We start from the raw sequence: 18,455 nt of genomic DNA on the forward strand, positions 1-18,455 counted from the left end.
TGTTGTGGTGGTTGTCATTACTGTCATGATCTACTAGAGAGGTATCTAGTAGATCATGACAGGGGAACCTCGTAGAGATAACCCTAGAAGAAGTTAAGAAAGAAAGCCTGTAGAAGAGAAATTTGTAAGTATATGAATAGCTAGAAGATAGAGAGATATAATGGTAGTACTTACTTGAGATACTTGATATCAAGTGGCTGCAGTAGCTTTCAAAGGAGAGTCTATAATGGAAATGTGGCTGTCAGAACTGATATCAACAAGACAAGATGAAGAAGGAAGACATACCTAGCAAGATGCTGAGACTGACAAGCAGAGAAGAAAACTAGATGTACCAGTTTACATCTGGTTACTTGCTCGAGGGAAGAAAGGAAAGAAAGGAAGAAGGAGAAGAAAGGAGGCGTCAAGGCGGTTTTTATACTCGCAGATTTGGCGCTAAAGCTAAGCGAGGTTTGCAACGACGAGCAGGTGGCCGTCAACGCGTCATAGAGAGCAGGACAGCGAGAAAGTGACAGGACACCGACGGATTGTTCCAGAAACACGTCCGGGGGGCTGGTCATCGTCGTGCTTTGTTCCCATGAGACTGTCCTGAGGTGGCTGGGCCAACAAATATAGAGAAGGCATTGAAGGTATCAACATATCAACACAGTGCGAGTACTTTCGCTAGAGCAATCACACATATATCAAACAGGCTAAAACAAATGTATGATCGTGGCTATCTTCTTGTTCTATCATATCCAAAGTTTGGTTTCTATGCTCAGCAAAGGGCCAAATTTGTATATCCAAAGAATCAGGCAGCATGGTGGTATGTGGTATTGATATAGCCCGAGTCTTACCCATTAAAGGTAGATATCAACCAAGGAATATGATATCTCCAGAGTCTCCCCCCTATTAGAAGTATCTTCTCCTAGGTCTACTCTATGCTAAGCCATAGCCGGAATAAGCCAGTCCGTGACGGTGTCTCTTCTGGTCTTCCAAGCTACTTACAGTGAACAAAGCCTTTGAGGCCTTCCAAACAATGGCCAATATGGTATATGGTATCCTCCGGGCTTTATATAGCACTTCGACATGCGATATGCAGCTTTGATAATGGTATAGTCTAGCTGTGGGTGCCAGCCATCCAATGGATAGTGCCAACATGGTATAAAGGACAGTAACCAAAGTACACTCTGTACCGGCTCTATAATCGGACCTTAGCAACTCAGACATCCTCAAACGCCTTCAACGACTACAGATTTATCTTCTGTTCATCATCTCCATGTCCTCTTCTTCGCTTCTTTTTTATATGTTTTTGCTTCTCCTAAATCGGACGTCGAAAAAAACGTTAAAGCGCTAAAATTTGTGACAGTACAATACCGATGATGTACCAGACTTCGCAGAGGTATTGTCAGCGTTACCATGCGATTACCGCTATAAACCTGCTCTGATTGGCCAATTCTGCAGTCCGCAAAAGGAAAAAGAAAAACGCGGAAATCCTACTGGTCGATCGGCCCTCACCGCCTTCACATGCCGTGTTACTAAGAAAGGAATAAAAAGCGCAAAGCCGGGAACTTTTTCTTTCTCTCAGTCAACTTTCGAACTTCCACAAAAAGCCCACCGCGAACAACCCGCGAACTTCACCGTCTTGCTCAACCACCAGCCTTTTCGTCTTCTCTTTTCTTCTTCTCTTCTTTCTCAACAAATTATCCAAGTCCTGAAGGGCAGAAAAGTGCTTATGCGCGTGCTCGCTTCAGTTTTCACCTCCCAAGTATGATGACTCCTCCCTGGCTCCGTGGAGAGCTGAGCTCCTGGAGGGCTGGATGAATGTGGATGCTAACGTGTCGTCTTTGCTTTAGGACTACATCTCAGGTATGGCCTTGATCTTTTTATGTTCTACGGAGAATATACTCTATGGTGTTGATAAATCGAGACGATTACTGACTCATTGTTAGACCACCTGTGGAAAGCCGCAGTCAACTGAGTCACCTTTGGACCGACTGGCCTATTCTTCTACTCAGCAAACAACGAACGAACAGCATTAATATCTATCGTCAAAGCTCCCGCACACTATCAAAATCTGCCAATATGTTCGCTGCTCGAGCTTTTCGATCCCTGCCATTCAAGGTCCATGCGGCTCACGGCTTACCCCAGCGGTTTGGTGGGCAGGTCGGTGGCCAGGCACGAATGATGGCCTCCGTCGTGAATGGGGGACCCATGTCTGCCAAGGCCCCTTCAGCTCCATCTGCCATCGAACGTGCCACACTCACCATCCGTAACGGTCCTATCTTCCACGGAAAGTCCTTTGGTGCAAAGACCAATATCTCTGGTGAAGCCGTCTTTACCACCTCTCTTGTCGGATATCCAGAGTCCCTCAGTGACCCTTCCTACCGTGGTCAGATCCTTGTCTTTACCCAGCCGCTTATCGGCAACTACGGCATCCCGTCCTCGGAGCGTGACGAGCATGGCCTTCTCAAATACTTCGAGTCACCCAGCCTCCAGGCTGTTGGTGTCGTCGTTGCAGATGCCGCTCTCAAATACAGCCACTGGACCGCTGTTGAGAGTTTGAGCGAATGGTGCATCCGAGAGGGTGTCCCCGCTATCTCTGGCGTAGACACTCGTCAGATTGTCACTTACCTCCGTGAACAGGGCTCTTCTCTTGCTCGAATCACCGTCGGCGAAGAGTATGATGCCGATCAGGATGAAGCCTTCATTGACCCGGAGCAGATTAACCTTGTTCGTAAGGTTAGCACCAAGTCTCCCTTCCACGTCAGTGCTGCAAACAGCACCTCCCATGTTGCCGTCATCGACTGTGGAGTGAAAGAGAACATCCTCCGAAGCCTTGTCAGCCGTGGAGCCAGTGTGACCGTCTTCCCTTATGACTACCCAGTCTACAAGGTTGCTCATCACTTCGATGGTGTCTTCATTTCCAACGGTCCCGGTGATCCAACTCACTGCTCCCAGACCGTCCACACTCTTTCCAAGTTGATGCAAACCTCCCAGATTCCCATCATGGGCATCTGTCTCGGCCATCAGCTTCTTGCCCTGGCTGTTGGCGCCCGTACTATCAAGCTGAAGTATGGTAACCGTGCCCACAACATCCCAGCCCTTGATCTGACTACCGGTCGATGCCACATCACCAGCCAGAATCATGGCTATGCTGTTGATGCAAGCACTCTTCCAAGTGACTGGAAACCCTACTTCGTTAACCTCAATGACAACAGCAATGAAGGTACGTAACATACTCTCTTTCTTTTTTTTTTCCCCTTCACTGGAATCTTGTCTAATATCAAATTTAGGAATGATTCACAAGACCCGACCTATTTTCAGCACTCAATTCCACCCCGAAGCCAAGGGAGGCCCCCTTGACTCATCTTACCTGTTTGATATTTACCTCGACAGTGTTCAGAAGTACAAGGCTAATCAGGCCATTCACCAACCTGGACGTGACAACCGCCCTAGCCCTCTGTTGGCGGATCTCCTTGGGAACGAGCGAGTCGGTGTCAGCATCGACCGAGAGTCCCATATGACCTCCGCTCCTGAAGAGCCAGCACAGACTCTTGCTGCTGCTACTGCTTAAACGCTAGTTCTCTTTTGTCTCTCACTTGACATGCCGCTTTGACTTTTTTCATCACTGTTATTTTTCCTTGGGGTGTGATAAAAAATTGTGCTATTCCCCGAGATATTTCTATATAGTATTTACTCATTGGCGCTGCCTAGGTCTCCATCTTAGTGAATTTCATTTCCCTTTATCTTCCATTTAATTCGCCTATCTTCCTCTCGTTTATTCCTTGTGCCTTTCCCGCTCTTGTTGCCCTTATCGTGATTGTCTATGTATTACGTAATCTTCTGGATGACGTGAGAAGTAAACCTCGCTTCCTGAAGTAGACTAGCCCCACTTAGTCAGCACACACACATACAAAGATCTTTACTTCAAGCTTTTGCACGAACTTCCTCTCTTCTTCAACCATCCTCATCATCTACGAAGAAAGGTATGTCTTCCATCGTGGTTCTGTTAATGATGTCTTCCGGTCACTAATTGCCTTTCATCCACAGCCTCAGCAATTCTCGAAGATGAGAGCCAAGTGGAGAAAGAAGCGAGTTCGCCGCCTCAAGCGTAAGCGCCGTAAGACTAGAGCCAGAAGGTAAGTTGATATCAATTCCAATTGCTACCTCACATTGCTGTGAAAAAAGAATAACATAGCTAATTCCCTCTGTAGCAAGTAAACTATTTGACCGCTCTGCCTCAGCCAAACCAACTCAATGCAAATACTCCAGTACTCCGTGACCGGCGAAAGCAAAAACCAACACACTTCTAAAGCATGATTTTCTGGAGGAGAAAGCGAATACTCGGGTTTTTGCCATGATTTAAAGGTCGGAATTGATCGCACAAATCGACTCTGCTTTCCTACAGTCAATATTCGCACTTTACTTCGAGAATCCCACTTGCGAATATACGATTTGATCTCGACTCCGGCATTTACAGTTCTTTCCAGAAACGCAAGGTGGTAGCGGTTTTTTGTGATGGTTCCGTTATCCGATTTCTGGATTGATGCTTCGATTTTTCTCTCTTCTTTTCGTCGATAGCGGTGCGGGGTGATAACTGCGTTTGAATCATGTGGCGTTTTATCATTTGCATGGGATGGCAAGGCTGATCAACATATGAAGGAGGCATGGCCTCGTTCATCAGAGATGGTTAAAAGTTACTTGGACGGTTTCTCGATTCTGATGATTTATGTGCTTTTACTTATTGTAATTATCATGTCACTTGTGCCTTAATGATAGTGACGAGTCTCAGAATATGAATGAAACCGAAGGTTTTCAAGCAATTTGTTCCCTGTCCATCGCTAAAAGTCATTCACTGTTCGAGTTTACGGGCTCCTTGCTCTGATTTCGACCATTTTCGTAGTAAATATTTATTTTTCCCCGGGTGGTGGTTGTGTGCTTGTGCTTTTCTGTGGAGCTTCGGCGCAAAGACTTTTTTTTTTTATCTTGGACATCAATCAATCATTATATATCAATTACTACCATCTCACACAGCTCAAGGACGACCAAAGAAGCAAGCATATTCCTCATTCCCCTGACAATTAAACGGATATAGACATCATGGTCGGCTCACAAGTCGAAAAGAAGAGAAAACGGGCATCGGACCGGCATGACAGACCAAGCAAAAAACCTGCCATCCACTCCAACCCTGAGCCAGCAAAGGTTCAGTACTTGAAAAACACTGCAGGACATGTCCCTATCATCGGTATACCCCCATTCCATTCAAAAGAATTATGGACTTAGCTAATTTCTTGAATTCCAGCTTCTTCGCCTGGCCTCACGGTCCCTGAAACATTACCTTTAAACACATATATAAAACCGCGACAACAGCGCATGAAGCACACCGAGAATGCGAATCTAGCCATGACAGAAGCATTATTGCATACCTCTGGACACCCCAAGCTTAATTTCACCGGTAGAGAAGGCGAGAACCAGCTGGATAACCTGTTGAACCACTATCTTGCGGTCTACGACCCAGAGGACAATACCGTCCAGCTCCTGGAGGCTAGGAAAATGATGATACGAGGATGTCCGCGAGAAGCCATCGAGGAAGTGGAAGAAGAATCCGAAGGAGAGGGCACTGTATGTTTATATTTCTATCCATCTGTAGTGGCGGGCTATATGCTAACAAGTTGGAAAACACAGAAAACTGTACTGTCTCAAAAGGCCGCATTGGCAGCAGCTTTTGGAACAAAGCTTGCCCGCAAAGCAGTTGCCGCCATAACAGAAAACGCTTTAACGTCGAACGCCTCAGCTCCATCCACTCAAGCAGCAGAATCAGCTCTGATCTCGTCCATGCCTCAGGATGACATGACAAATGCGGCAGCAGAGAGGTCTGCCCAGGCTGAAATCCAGGCTTCCAAACCACTCCCCCAACCGAACCTATCCGCCACACAACCTGCAGATGTTTATAGTATCGAAAGCCTGGTTCCCAGTGGTCTGCTTACACTGCGCAAAATACCGGTGCAAGACTGGCAGGCTGCCGTTGCTGCTTCAGAAGGTATAACTACCTCATCACGCTTTGTAGCAAACAGAGTTGAAGCAGCTGTTCAATCTGGCGATAAAACTGTGGTGCAATTGCTTCGTTTCATATTGATTCTGATCGAGTTCTCTCGATCACTCAAACGATCTCCTGGTGGTGGTCGTGGACTTGATAGCAGGAAGCTTCCTCCTCGCGAGGACTTGCGCCGTATTCTTTCCACGGCAGTTTATTCAGAGACAAACACCACGCCCACAATAACAGATTCGTTCCTGGACTCGATACGTCGGAAGTTTGTGCCTCAGGGCTCGTTCCTTTCACGAAATGACATCACATTGTTGCATACCACTATATGTGCTATGTCGTTGCATATCCCGCCTGCTTCTGGGAAGACAGGAGGAAGCAATGTGAGTGAGCTTGCCACTGACCCGGCAGATTTACGTGATGACCTGCGGCTGGAGAACGATACAATCCTGAAGTATTTCCGGGAATTGGGCTGCAAGGTTGATAAGCCTAGGGAATCGGAGTTTGCTAAGTGGAGCATCAAGGGTGGTAAGGCAGAAGCTGCTTCGAGGAGAATTGCAAGGCTGAAGATTCCTGTCGAATTCCCCAAGATGAGCAGAGGAAGGGCGCCGAGAAGGTAGATAGATTTTTCGAATCAGCGACTATTTCAAAAAGGTTATCTGGTCTTGTAAGTGCTACGGTTATTTTGAGAAGGATATAGAAGTAAAATAGAATTGCCGAAGTAAAAATATTGGAATTTATTTGTTTATATATATAGTAAAATGCCGGAAGGCTTATATCAAAAACGATGCTGCAAATAGTCTTTATTTGATTGAAATATGGCATGTCATATTCAATGAAGGAGTACTATCGCAAAAAAGAAAAGAAGTTCGGCTTGGGCATATTCAAGTTTAGAAAAGGAGCGTCGATAGTTGGGAGACTGGCACAAAAAGTAGTATCAATCGCATAGAAGGGAAAGCAGCTTAAGCAGAGGCTGAAATAGGCTGATTGGTATGCTGGAACTGAGACTCCTTTGCCTCAGCTGCACATTCACCGGCCAATTCACGGATCATCTGTTCTCTATGTGCTGCCTCAGCCTTCAACTCGCGTTCGATGGCAGCCTCCAACTTCTCACCAGCAGCGAGACCAAGTTGCTCGTCTGTCCAGAGAGGGACATTCTTCTCTTCATGGGCAGATCCAACGCCAAGGAAGCCACCGGCGGCCTTCCAGTCACTGGTCTTACGAATGCCGAGCCGTTCCCAGACACCCTTGAGAGCCTCAACAAGATGATCGCGGTATTCCTTTGTGTGGCCGGGTGTTGGGGTAACGCGGAGACGTTCTTCCCCGCGTGGGACAGTAGGGTAATTGATTGCTTGTACGTAGACACCGTAGTCTTCCAGGAGCATGTCCGATGCCTTCTTGGCGACTTCGGCATCTCCAACGAGAATAGGGACGATGTGAGATGGATTGGGAATAACGGGGATATCATTTGCATCTAGGGCAGATTTGACTGCTCTGGTGTGGAGTTGCTGCATGGTACGGTCACGGGTGTAAGAAGATTGATATTCGATGGAGGTAGTCGCACCAGCCATTGTAGCTGGGGGTAAAGAGGTGGTGAAGATGAACCCAGGGGCAAGGGAGCGGATGGTGTCAACCAGGTCTGCTGATCCAGCTATGTAGCCTCCTACGCAGCCATAAGCCTTGCCCAGGGTACCAGTAATTATGTCGATACGGTCCATGACGGTGCCCCTGATATCTGCTTCAGCGTTGGCGTAAGCCTCGTAGTCGAGATGTTCAGCTACACCAGCACCGTGTGGTCCGTACATGCCCACAGCATGTACTTCGTCAAGGAAAGTAATAGCACCGTACTTCTCGGCCAAGTCACAGATGGCTTCAATAGGGGCAACGGATCCGCACATGCTGTAGACGGACTCGAAAGCAATGATCTTGGGGATACCAGGTGGTAAAGCGGCAAGTTTCATCTCCAAATCCTCGAGGTCGTTGTGTTTGAAGACGTACTTTTTGGCTCCAGAATGGCGGATACCTTGGATCATGGAAGCATGGTTGAGGCTGTCAGACAGAATCACGCAGTCTGGCAGTTTGCTGCCGAGAGTGGCCAAGGTAGCGTCGTTCGCAACATAGCAAGAGCTAAAGACAAGAGCAGCCTCCTTCCGATGAAGGTCTGCCACCGTCTTCTCTAGGGCAACAGCATGCTGGTTGTGACCGGAAATGTTGCGTGTACCTCCAGCACCGGCTCCGTAGTTGTCGAGTGTGTCGTGCATACTCTTCAACACATGAGGATTACGACCCATACCGAGATAGTCATTGGCGCACCAGACAGTTACTCTGTCCTCCGGGGAGGCCATATGTGCCCGAGGAAACTCCTTGGCCAGACGGTTGATATTGTTGAAGTAGCGGTAGGACTTGTCCTTGAGCTTTTTGTCCAACTCACCTCGGTAGAAGCCCTCATAGTCGAATTTCGCAGTAGCTGATGGGATAGCTGGCTTGGGACCGGCAAACGTCTCTCTCGCACAGTTCAACTGCTCGACGGTGGCTCGCGGAGGGACCGGGACTGCTACTCAGCTGTCAGCATCTCTTACGTCTATCTCGGCTAATACTTTTAGACGCTCCAACAAGACCGCAAGAATACATACCTCTACCCTTTTCACGGGCCTGCTGGTCAACAACGGCCGCCTGGGCAGCAGTAGTATGCAATCCCTTCTTTGACACCGGGCAGAGGGCTTTGCCATGGGCCCGGTGCAGGTTCTCCCTGACGAGGCCAGCAGCGCCAGCCGAGCGAGGACAGGTACCAAACGCCCTCGCCTCGCCACTTCTCAGGGCAATGCGGGCGCTCTGGACGGCGAGAGCCTTGCCCATGACAGGGCAGCGCCTGGCAACCACCTGAAGGTTGGTGATGGTGCCTCCAACAACGCTCGAACTCGGCCTGGTGGTAGTGGAGAGCGCTCGCAGCGTAGCCGGGGCGGTCTTCTTTAGGAACGGGCAGAGGGCGCGGGACTGCTGAAGCAGAGACTCCATCTTGTATTGCTGTGTCTGCTTTGCTCGGCACTTCTGTTCTGTGTATCCGTCGTCGTTCGTCAAAATGAATGGCAACTTGTCCTTTTCTCGTCTTTCTCGCCTTTCTTTCTATCTTCTTCTCTGCCGTTTCTTTCTTGACTCGGTTTTTGTTCTTTTTCTTTTCTTTTTCGCGCCTTTTTTGGACCGAAAAATTCTCAGTATAAATAAGCTGATTCTGATTGGTCAGACGCATGTGATGGCTGAGTAAGCAAGTCAAGTCATGTGATTTATTAATTGTCACGTGAATGTAAGAATGTTGACTAATCAAAGTTCAGGAACCTGAAAAGAAAGGCCTCTTATTGGTCAGATACATGTGGCTGCTGAGTAAGGTTAGGCCGGATTACCTAAACCAGCTTAACCCGTCCAGCGAACTCGTCAACTCAACCTCAACTTCAGCTTGCGGTGATCGTCCCGTCGCTGGCGTAATGTCATTTTTGAGAACGTCTTACAGCAAGCCCATGGGAGCAGACTCATCACGCCCACAGAGATCACGGCGTGCAACTATTTTAGAGTCTCGGCCTACTGGAGCCACGTAAAGAACCAGCCACGGAGCTTTGGGGTTTGGAGCAGGAGCACGAAGTACTTCAGGCATCCGCTTCCATTGGAACTCTGCTCCATTCTTCGAACGCCCAGAAGCGCTGATGAGAATCGCTGAGTGAATTAGCTGCTTTATCCTACCTTGCACAGCACCACAGAGTACTCCGTACGGAGTATTCTTTTCGTTGAGCGAAACTCCTGCAAGGTGCGTTGCAGCCACCCTGGTAACACGTATAATCAAGCCAGCATCACCCCTTTGGATATATCAATGAGTTGCCACAGTCTGGAGACTACCATTTCAGCCTGTTCTGCAGGAAAGGAGACGATCCTCGTCGATACAGATAATATCGGAAATGTGGTACGAAAGGAATAGGCTCATGCTCCAAGTTGGTAACAATAATACAGCTGGTGATCACTTAACACCCCAGATACTGGTGGAATACCCCTCTCATTCGTGCCCCATTTTTATGTGCAGAGGAAGGTTATGAAACTGATAGGAACAGCCCGAATGAGGACCAAATTTGGTCCATAAGCTAACAAACCCAAAAGTAGCGGCTTATTTTTCCAACCAGGCCAAATTCCAATACCTGCTAGGCTGACATTAGCTGGCCATGAAAACAAAGCCTACCTCTTTAATATTTTAGAAGTGGAATTTCCCATGCTGCTTGCCGACATCTCACCTCTCCCCCTTCATATCTTCATACCCGCAACCTATCCTGAAGACACTCTAAAGGGATAGGAATATGCTTGGATTATTTGAGGACGGGCTTTTATTGCCCCGGGCTATTGCCCTGCCCCTTTTGGGGAGTGTGCTTGCCTTGGTGGCCACAGGAATACTTTTCGTCCTCGCGGTGGATTATCACCATGGTTGGAAACGAAGGAGATTTCTCGGCACTATCACTCTCATGGATGATACAAGTTACTTCAGCCCCCGTCTACGGCTATGGAGCTCCGGCCATAACTACATGGAAGGATTCGCGCGCGGGTATTCAGAGGTAATACACAAAACTCTCTTGCCCAAAAGTCACGCTTCTATGGTTCCCTCTTGCTCATTCATATCAGTATAGCAAAAAGGGCAAGCCTTGGGCCGTGCCTCTGCCGGGAGGCTCAGGCGATATGATAGTCCTTCCTCATCACTGTGGAAAAGAATTTTTCAACTTACCGAAAGATAACCTCAGCATGAGGCACATGATGTCAGATGTATGTGCTAGTACCCAAGCATATCGCAAATTTTATGCAGCCAAGTTAGCTCAACGGTTTAATATGTAGGAAATCAACTTCAACCACATCCTGGATGCTGCCTGGAAGGTTCCCGTCGAGGCCATGCAAGCCTGCAACAAGCCGAGCGCCCTGAGTAGGTTAACCACCACGCACCTTCTTTCGATAAACCCATCTTCATGAGAACTCTGATTAATCTTTCATTATCTGCAGAAAAACTAGATCCTCTTATCATGAAGGAGGCTGATAATAGCATTAGTCAAGCCATGGGCTCATCAAAGAGTATGTATTGCTTCCGCACAAATTGAAGTGGTTCGGGCCGCTAACTATAAGGGTAGGCTGGAACGAAGACTCTATTTTCAATATATCACTTCAGGTTCTAATTGACACGGGTGTTCTCCTTGTTTTCCATCCCGGCTTTGGGCGAGAAGCAGGACTTGCAAAACAAATGGGTGAATATGTCGGTCAAGTTGAAGCACGAACACATCTCTACGAGTCAATGCCCCGGATAATGGGACCTCTTCTGGAATTATTCGCGCCTGAGTGTCATCAGATCAGATCATCCATGAAATCAATGAAAAAGACAATCGTGCCGGAACTTAGACGTTTACTTAAGCAGAAACGAGCGAGTCCACCAACCAATGACGACCACTTCTACGCCAGCTCAATGATTGAACTTGCGCTGAAAAAGGGACCCCTAACCCGCAATGGAGTGACGAAGGATGAAGAACACCACATTGATATGATGGCTGATGAGACCATGTTCATGTTCTTTGAAGCGGTCGAACCCACAACCATGATTCTAGCCGCTTTCATTGCCCGATTTTTACGCCATAGAGAGTTCCTCGAGCCGGTCAGGCTCGAACTGGAACAGGCCCTGAAATTGAATGATGGCAAATGGAACTTCGACCTCTTCAATCACACCCCGAGGTTTGAGAGCTTCAGCAGGGAGGTCCTACGCATGGACTGCATCAATATGGGTAAGTTATGATAATAATTTTGTCATCCTGTGATTCTTACGCTAAGCACAACCTGTGTAGTTGCCGGTAGTCGTCAAATCGTTAAGGAACCAGTCACAATCAAATCACTTGGCATGACTTTCGGCCCTGGAACGAACCTCACTACATCTGGTGCATTTACCCATCTAGATCCTGACTTCTACCCAGATCCTACAAGATTCGATGGCAACCGTTTCTATAAACCTGATTCAGCAGCCAGCGACATCCTCCGCGATACGATCTCACCTAATGAACAATGGGTGTCTTTCGGACTTGGAATCTCGTCATGTCCCGCAAGGCTACTGGGGACCAGGCTGTGCCAGATCATGGCCGCAAAGATACTCTTGGGTTATCACATAGAATTGGCACATGAAGATGGCAAATGTCCAGATTTCAATATATATGTGGATGCCGTCGGAATTCTGAACCCAGAGATCAGGATGAGATACAAAAGCCGGCAGTAAAGCTAGAAACCATGCCTCCGGAGCGAGTGAGTGAGTGACACTGATGTTTCCAATGGTTAATAATTGCCATTTTGTAAACTGGTTTGAAGTAAGACAAAAAGCCATTTTTGAGAGTGTCGGGACTAATTTTTCGTGGATATCCCCTAATATAACATACTATCTACATTTCTTAGACCTAGCCCTCAGTTTCCGAGGGATAATTTTGCTCTTAGCTCACATCGGAAGAAGACAGGTCACACCGCATAATCGACTTGGGTTTCGTACAAAAGTGGACTTGGAAGTCCACCTCCCCAAAAGCTTGTCACTACGTAGTAATGCATACTCTAGCAGTGATCTGATGGACCAGGAGATCCTCAATATTTAAACTAGTGCAACCAAGTTCATACGGCGGGCGCACAGCATCCATTGTTTGTTCCCCACCCAATTTATACGGGGAGTGATCGCTTCTCTCCCCCTGTACTATACTAGGTTGTTTGAGCTTCTGGCTATTCGACCAGATGCGCCCTCGGTGGAGTAGACTCATGCAGGAAGCCACCACTGAGTTGGTCAAGCCATCCGGCCAGTCATCACCCACTCTTTTCCCCAAATATCAGCCAGGCGGGATTAAGACATCGCCGTTACCCAAATATTAGTCAAGGGTTCGAGGATCAAGAGACATGTAGCATTCTAGAGTAGATATATAGAAGTTCATTCTCTGACCTTGTTGATAATTGGAGGAACGTTCAAGCTTAGTTATATTCTCTATACAGTCAGTATCAAGGTCCCATCCCCCTCAGACAACCTTCCATACCCTTGAGAGAGGCTTGGAGCACAAGAGAGGAGAAAGTGATAAGAATGCTTGCCTTGCTGGCTCTCGCCTGCATTTGCCTGGCCATTTATTATGTCGCACCTCGATTTTTCAGTCGCCATCTTCCTCTCCCTCCCGGACCCCCGTCGCTGCCGGTTATAGGTAACCTACATCAGATACCAAAGAACTTCCGGTGGAAGACGCATAAGGAATGGCACGACAAGTATGGCCCTGTAATCACTGTCAAATGCGGACTGAAAACGATGATTTTGCTCGGGTCGCACAAATCAGCCAGAGATCTCTTGGATAGACGAGGAGGTATCTACAGCTCACGTCCCCATTTTGCCGGACTAGGAGACTATGGGTTTGGCGGCAAGTCGATAACATTCCTACCATACGGGCCGAGGTGGAAACAGCGAAACCGTATTCAGACGGCTCTTGTCAAGCCTAGTATGACGAAACGATATCGTGTTCTCCAGGATATCGAAAGCAAGCACCTTTTGCTCAAGATTCTGTTGCAAGGAAGCGAGTTTTTTGACATCTTCGAGCTCTACCACGCTAACCTTCTACTCGTTTTGATGTATGGCCGGAGAATTGCAGACTTGGGAGAACGATATCAAGAAGAATATATCGGGAATATCACCGCTGTCGAACACGCGTTCCAGCGTAACCATGTGGTGGAACCTTTCCCATGGTTAACTGAAGTATTGAGCTTTGGCAAATGGAAAGCCAGATCACAAAAGGCGATTAAAAATCAGGAGAGGTTGCTTGAACAGCTCACAGATACGGCACTTATGTCACGTTCATGGAATTGGTGCAAAGCCTTAGCCGGGGAAAAAGAGAGGAATAACATCGACAAAGAAGATATAATAATGACATCTGCGGACCTTTTTGAAGCCGGCCACGCTGTTCCGATGACCCCGTGCGTCTTCGTCATGGCAAGCGTATTGCATCAGGATGCCGTCAAGGAGGCACAAGAAGAGCTTGACCGAGTTGTAGGGCCCGATAGGCTGCCAACATTCGACGATATGCCGAATTTGCCCTATGTCAATGCCTTTATAGCCGAGGTGCAGAGATGGCGGCCCATCGCTGTCACCGGGATGCCTCACGCAGTCATTGAAGATGACGAGTACATGGGTTGCAGGATTCCAAAGGGCACCCCCGTGGCAGCCAACCACTGGTCACTGGAGCACGATGAGGAAATCTTCGGTGATCCCAGCAACTTCCGGCCACAGCGATGGATCGATGACTCTGCGCTGCCAACCTGTCCGTTCGGGTTCGGTAGACGAGCTTGTCCAGGGCAGTATCTTGTCCGCGATACACTCTTCTCAGTGATATCACGGATGCTCTGGGCATACAACTTCGAATATGCCTATGATGAGGCTGGAAATAAAAAGGAAATTGATCCGGACAATGTGTCACAGAGCCCGGACTCGCAGCCGCTGCCTTTCGATGCAGTCTTTAGCATCCGTAGCTCGAGGCATCAGGAGATAGTGGAGAACGAGAGCAAGGCTTGTGAACAAAACCTGGATATTATTCTCAACAAAATTAAGCCGAGTGAGAAGGAGCTATAGAGTTGCCTTGCATTTGTTTGAGCACTCTGTCTAGAGTTTTGGGCTGGTGCTGTTTTCATGTCTTCCCGATATAATATATCTCAACATAATTTCCGAATAACGGAGAAGCATGCCTTTGGTAATAGCTCCAGAGTCCATAATAGAAGAGTAAAATATAGCATTCGCGGGGTATAATGATGAAAAATGCCACCATTTTTGAGTCTTATAATGCTGAATGTAAGGTAATACCGACGAAGTTGTGTTGTTGACGTTGAAAAGAATCGATCTTTTGATGCTTTAACCAGTCAACTAACTAGAGGACAGACAGCCATCGACCCACTTAGTCTCCACAAACTTCTTACATAATATGGAAGTTAAACTTTGCTGTTCAGCCTCATTAACTTAGTTACTAAGAATGACCGACTTCAATCTCCACTGCTCAATAAATAACTACCTCCATCTACCCTTGACAATTCCTAAGCAAGTTAAAGCAACAGTATCTTTCGTAACGCAAGCGCTACTCTACGCTGCGCTGGGCAATCATGTCAACTCTCTCAAGCGGCAAGTCAGGGAGCCCGCATTCCTTTGCGGTGTCGCTTTCACCAAGGACAGAAGACGCATTTTCCAGTTACGACTACAGTACAATAGCAGAGCCAGGTCAAAATGGCAGGTAAAGCTCAGAGGCGAGATTACATGAAACCGTTTATTGACGATTCTCGAAGCGATATATATACTCCTTAAACCGCCAATATCACGCACTGGGACCCTTCCTCCCACCGCAGCCCCTTCAACTTCGCAGAAACCGCCGACGTCCAGGGACATACCTCCCGTTACTCTCACCACTATACCCCCCGTCGAGCCCTTGGTTTTTAAAAACTACCTCAGCCAGATCGGGCCCCTGTTTGACACCCTCCAGCGTATGAAGCTCGAGTACGAGAACCGCGGCACACAGTCGTTTCGTCAAGACACCGCCACTGACAAACATGAGGAGTTTGCACCGCGAGAAAAGTCAAAGATTGGTGTTTCGAAACGCGGTCAACTTGCACCTACTCCACTGTCTACAATTCCCTCCGTCTATTTCGATGAAAATTTTCGCCTCGAGGACCCGCGCACATTTGATGTTGTCAGTGAGCATGCGGAGGTTGTACGGCAGCCACTATCCACTATTGGAAACCGTAATAACGACACAGATGGCATTGTTGCAAATGGTGATCCGCATCCTGCCAGAAAGGCGCTTACTACCGATGCCATATTGCAAGAAAAATTATCGTGGTACATGGACACCGTTGAGATTCATTTAATATATTCGATTTCGAAAGCGTCAACCTCTTTTTTTGCCGCGCTCGGCTCCCTTCGTGAACTTCAGACCGAAGTATCCCACTCCGTCACGAAGATCCAGAAATTGAGGGAGGACCTCGTACATCTGGACAATGCAATGATAGAGCACGGTTTTGAGATCATCAGAATGAAGAGAAGACAGGACAATCTAAGGAAACTGGGAGAGGCCATCATGCAACATCAATGTGTTCTCCGCGGCGTCAGCCATTGTGAGGAGCTCGTAGACTCTGGAAAACTGGAGACGGCTATACAACATATCTCATACGTCGAACAGCTTGTATCCGGAACACTGGATCCGAAAATCGGCAGCGAGTTGTGCTGGTTTCTGCCGAATTCATTTACCAGGCTTATCGATCTACGCCAACTGCACGTCCTTGAAGACCCATTGCAAAACATCGGCCAGCTTCGCCTGCGGATATGGAAGGGATACGAAGCACGATTGCTGCATGTTCTTTTGTGCGATCTCCGCCAACATGTGTCCAGTATTCCGCCGAGAGATACTCTGTCGCGCTGGACTGATATCTCAAAACGCACACATAGTTCCCTATCGACACCCGCGCCCATGACGACTGCAGAAAAATTGCGTGAGGAACTCGTCCCTGTTTTGCAGGGACTTGGCCAGTCGCAGTATCTTGCTGCGGCAAGTACCACATTTCGCGAAGCCGTTATTCGAGAGATGAAGTCTCTGATTCGCCGACACCTTCCTAGTTCTACGGATGACGATAATGAATCTATGGTGTCTGCCTCTACGCTGACAAGCGGTCGATGTCCGAGCCAGCAGGAAAGGTTGAGCATTCTGTCTCGCAACTTGCGTGCTCTCAGCCCTGAGGATGCCCATGTCTTCTTCGTCAAGGTCTACTGCCGAGTAGGTGAGGCATTACGGAGGCTTAGTGTACAGATCAAAGTTCTACTCGATATCACAAGCGGGATAAAGAAGAGTCCAAGCAATGTACTCACGTCTAGCCTTCCGGAGAGATGTAATCTACAGGAAGACATGACGCAAACCCTTGATATGTCGAGCCTCCTGGTACAAGCAGTGGACAAGGTCGAGTCAGAAATGACAAAAGTTCTGCGTGTCAGAACCGAGCAAACGGTTCGCCTTGGACCAACTGAATTCCTACGCTACTTTACACTGAATCGCCTGTTTATCAATGAATGCGAGGCAATCTCTGGACACTCAGGAACGGCTCTCAGGGGTGTCGTGAACAAGCAAATTCACGACTTTATCCCACTTCTCCACGAAGTAGAAAAGCAGAAACTAGCGCAGAAGATGGAGACTGAGAGGTGGGAGCCGGTCAATTTCAAACCCCAGGACGCATTGATCCTGGAACGCGTGGTCCAATCCATGACCACTGATTCCTCGGTGTGGCTTAGTTACACAGATGTCACTACGGCGGCCCTAGAAACAGGTGAACGGAATTTACAAACTAACTATGAGGAGTCTTCGAATACTGCTAAACAAAATAAGAAGGACCCGGCACTGGCAGTCATTGATGAGGAGAAGTTTATGCTTGTCGATTCGGCGGCATTTGCACTTCGCGGCATAGAGCAATATTTAATCCTCCTGGCATCGATCCCCAGTATGGCCAATGAAATCTCGATGGCCCTACTCGACTATCTCACACTCTACAACTCTCGCACACAAGAGCTCATCCTCGGTGCTGGCGCTAGAACCACCGCTGGACTAACTAACATCAATACTAAGCACCTTTCTCTTACCTCACAATCACTTTCGTTCTTCATTAGTCTGATACCATACTTACGCGAGTCTATCCGCCGTCGACCATCAATTGTAACATCTGCCTTAGCAGAGTACGACCAGCTAAAGCGCTTATTCCAAGACCATCGGTCCTCTATCCACCACAAGCTCATCAGCATAATGAGTTTTCGCGCAACCCTGTACATCAGGGAGATGGAGAAGATCAAATGGGATGACGAAGACGAGATACAGCGGAGCGTCAGCCCACATATGGAGACGCTCACGAAGGAAGCGCTCACGCTACAACGAGTGCTGAGCAAGTATCTTCCGGGGTCTAGTATGAGTATGATCATTGGGCAGGTATTTGAGAGCTACAGGGAACAATGGGGTAAGGCATTTGAAGATGCGGTGATACGGACTGAGACTGGGAAATCAAGGTGAGCCTTTACCTCTGAGGATAAGTTGTTGATGGGCTAACCCATTGTGCAGGCTTCTGCGAGATGCAGAGCTGCTTCAAGCAAAGCTCGATAAGATTGATGGTGCCGAAGAGCTCGGCACCCGCATGATCGATATTGTCAGAGCAAAGCAAATCTCATCCCAGCCAGTGTCCAAGAATGCACCATCCAGCGGGGACATACCTGATGAAAGTAATTCTCCATCTATTATAACTTAGAATGTTCCCCTTCCGGAGAATACGTAAGATATATAGCAAGGACATGCATTAATACAGGCTATGGAATGGCCATTCTAAGAAGAGTTGCCAACGAAAACAACATAAAACGTAG

The 18,455-nt window shown here is 47.9% G+C and overlaps 6 protein-coding genes across 6 annotated transcripts; 5 read left to right on the forward strand and 1 right to left on the reverse strand.

Annotated features, from left to right (window-relative positions):
• Nucleotides 1-2,163: 2,163 nt before the first annotated feature.
• TRV_04842 (uncharacterized protein) lies at nt 2,164-3,553 on the forward strand (the record flags this gene model as incomplete). Its single annotated transcript, XM_003020931.1, has 2 exons — nt 2,164-3,205; nt 3,273-3,553. 2 exons carry the CDS (start codon nt 2,164-2,166, stop codon nt 3,551-3,553), a joined length of 1,323 nt encoding a protein of 440 aa, XP_003020977.1.
• A 1,526-nt stretch (nt 3,554-5,079) lies between these two features.
• On the forward strand, nt 5,080-6,642 carry TRV_04843 (uncharacterized protein; the record flags this gene model as incomplete). The annotated part of the gene is made up of 2 exons (XM_003020932.1): nt 5,080-5,224; nt 5,282-6,642. 2 exons carry the CDS (start codon nt 5,080-5,082, stop codon nt 6,640-6,642), a joined length of 1,506 nt encoding a protein of 501 aa, XP_003020978.1.
• A 342-nt stretch (nt 6,643-6,984) lies between these two features.
• On the reverse strand, nt 6,985-9,037 carry TRV_04844 (uncharacterized protein; the record flags this gene model as incomplete). Its single annotated transcript, XM_003020933.1, has 2 exons — nt 6,985-8,576; nt 8,656-9,037. The coding sequence occupies 2 exons, from the start codon at nt 9,035-9,037 to the stop codon at nt 6,985-6,987; spliced, it is 1,974 nt and encodes a 657-aa protein (XP_003020979.1).
• A 1,440-nt stretch (nt 9,038-10,477) lies between these two features.
• Nucleotides 10,478-12,293, forward strand: TRV_04845 (uncharacterized protein; the record flags this gene model as incomplete). The annotated part of the gene is made up of 6 exons (XM_003020934.1): nt 10,478-10,608; nt 10,681-10,813; nt 10,883-10,967; nt 11,045-11,113; nt 11,170-11,811; nt 11,872-12,293. 6 exons carry the CDS (start codon nt 10,478-10,480, stop codon nt 12,291-12,293), a joined length of 1,482 nt encoding a protein of 493 aa, XP_003020980.1.
• Nucleotides 12,294-13,127: 834 nt separating this feature from the next.
• TRV_04846 (cytochrome P450, putative) lies at nt 13,128-14,654 on the forward strand (the record flags this gene model as incomplete). Its single annotated transcript, XM_003020935.1, has 1 exon — nt 13,128-14,654. The coding sequence occupies one exon, from the start codon at nt 13,128-13,130 to the stop codon at nt 14,652-14,654; it is 1,527 nt and encodes a 508-aa protein (XP_003020981.1).
• A 394-nt stretch (nt 14,655-15,048) lies between these two features.
• TRV_04847 (uncharacterized protein) lies at nt 15,049-18,343 on the forward strand (the record flags this gene model as incomplete). Its single annotated transcript, XM_003020936.1, has 3 exons — nt 15,049-15,303; nt 15,433-18,107; nt 18,160-18,343. 3 exons carry the CDS (start codon nt 15,049-15,051, stop codon nt 18,341-18,343), a joined length of 3,114 nt encoding a protein of 1,037 aa, XP_003020982.1.
• Nucleotides 18,344-18,455: the final 112 nt, after the last annotated feature.

Source organism: Trichophyton verrucosum (genome assembly GCF_000151505.1).
Source record: "Trichophyton verrucosum HKI 0517 chromosome Unknown contig00373_1.f1.exp, whole genome shotgun sequence".
NCBI lineage: Eukaryota > Fungi > Ascomycota > Eurotiomycetes > Onygenales > Arthrodermataceae > Trichophyton > Trichophyton verrucosum.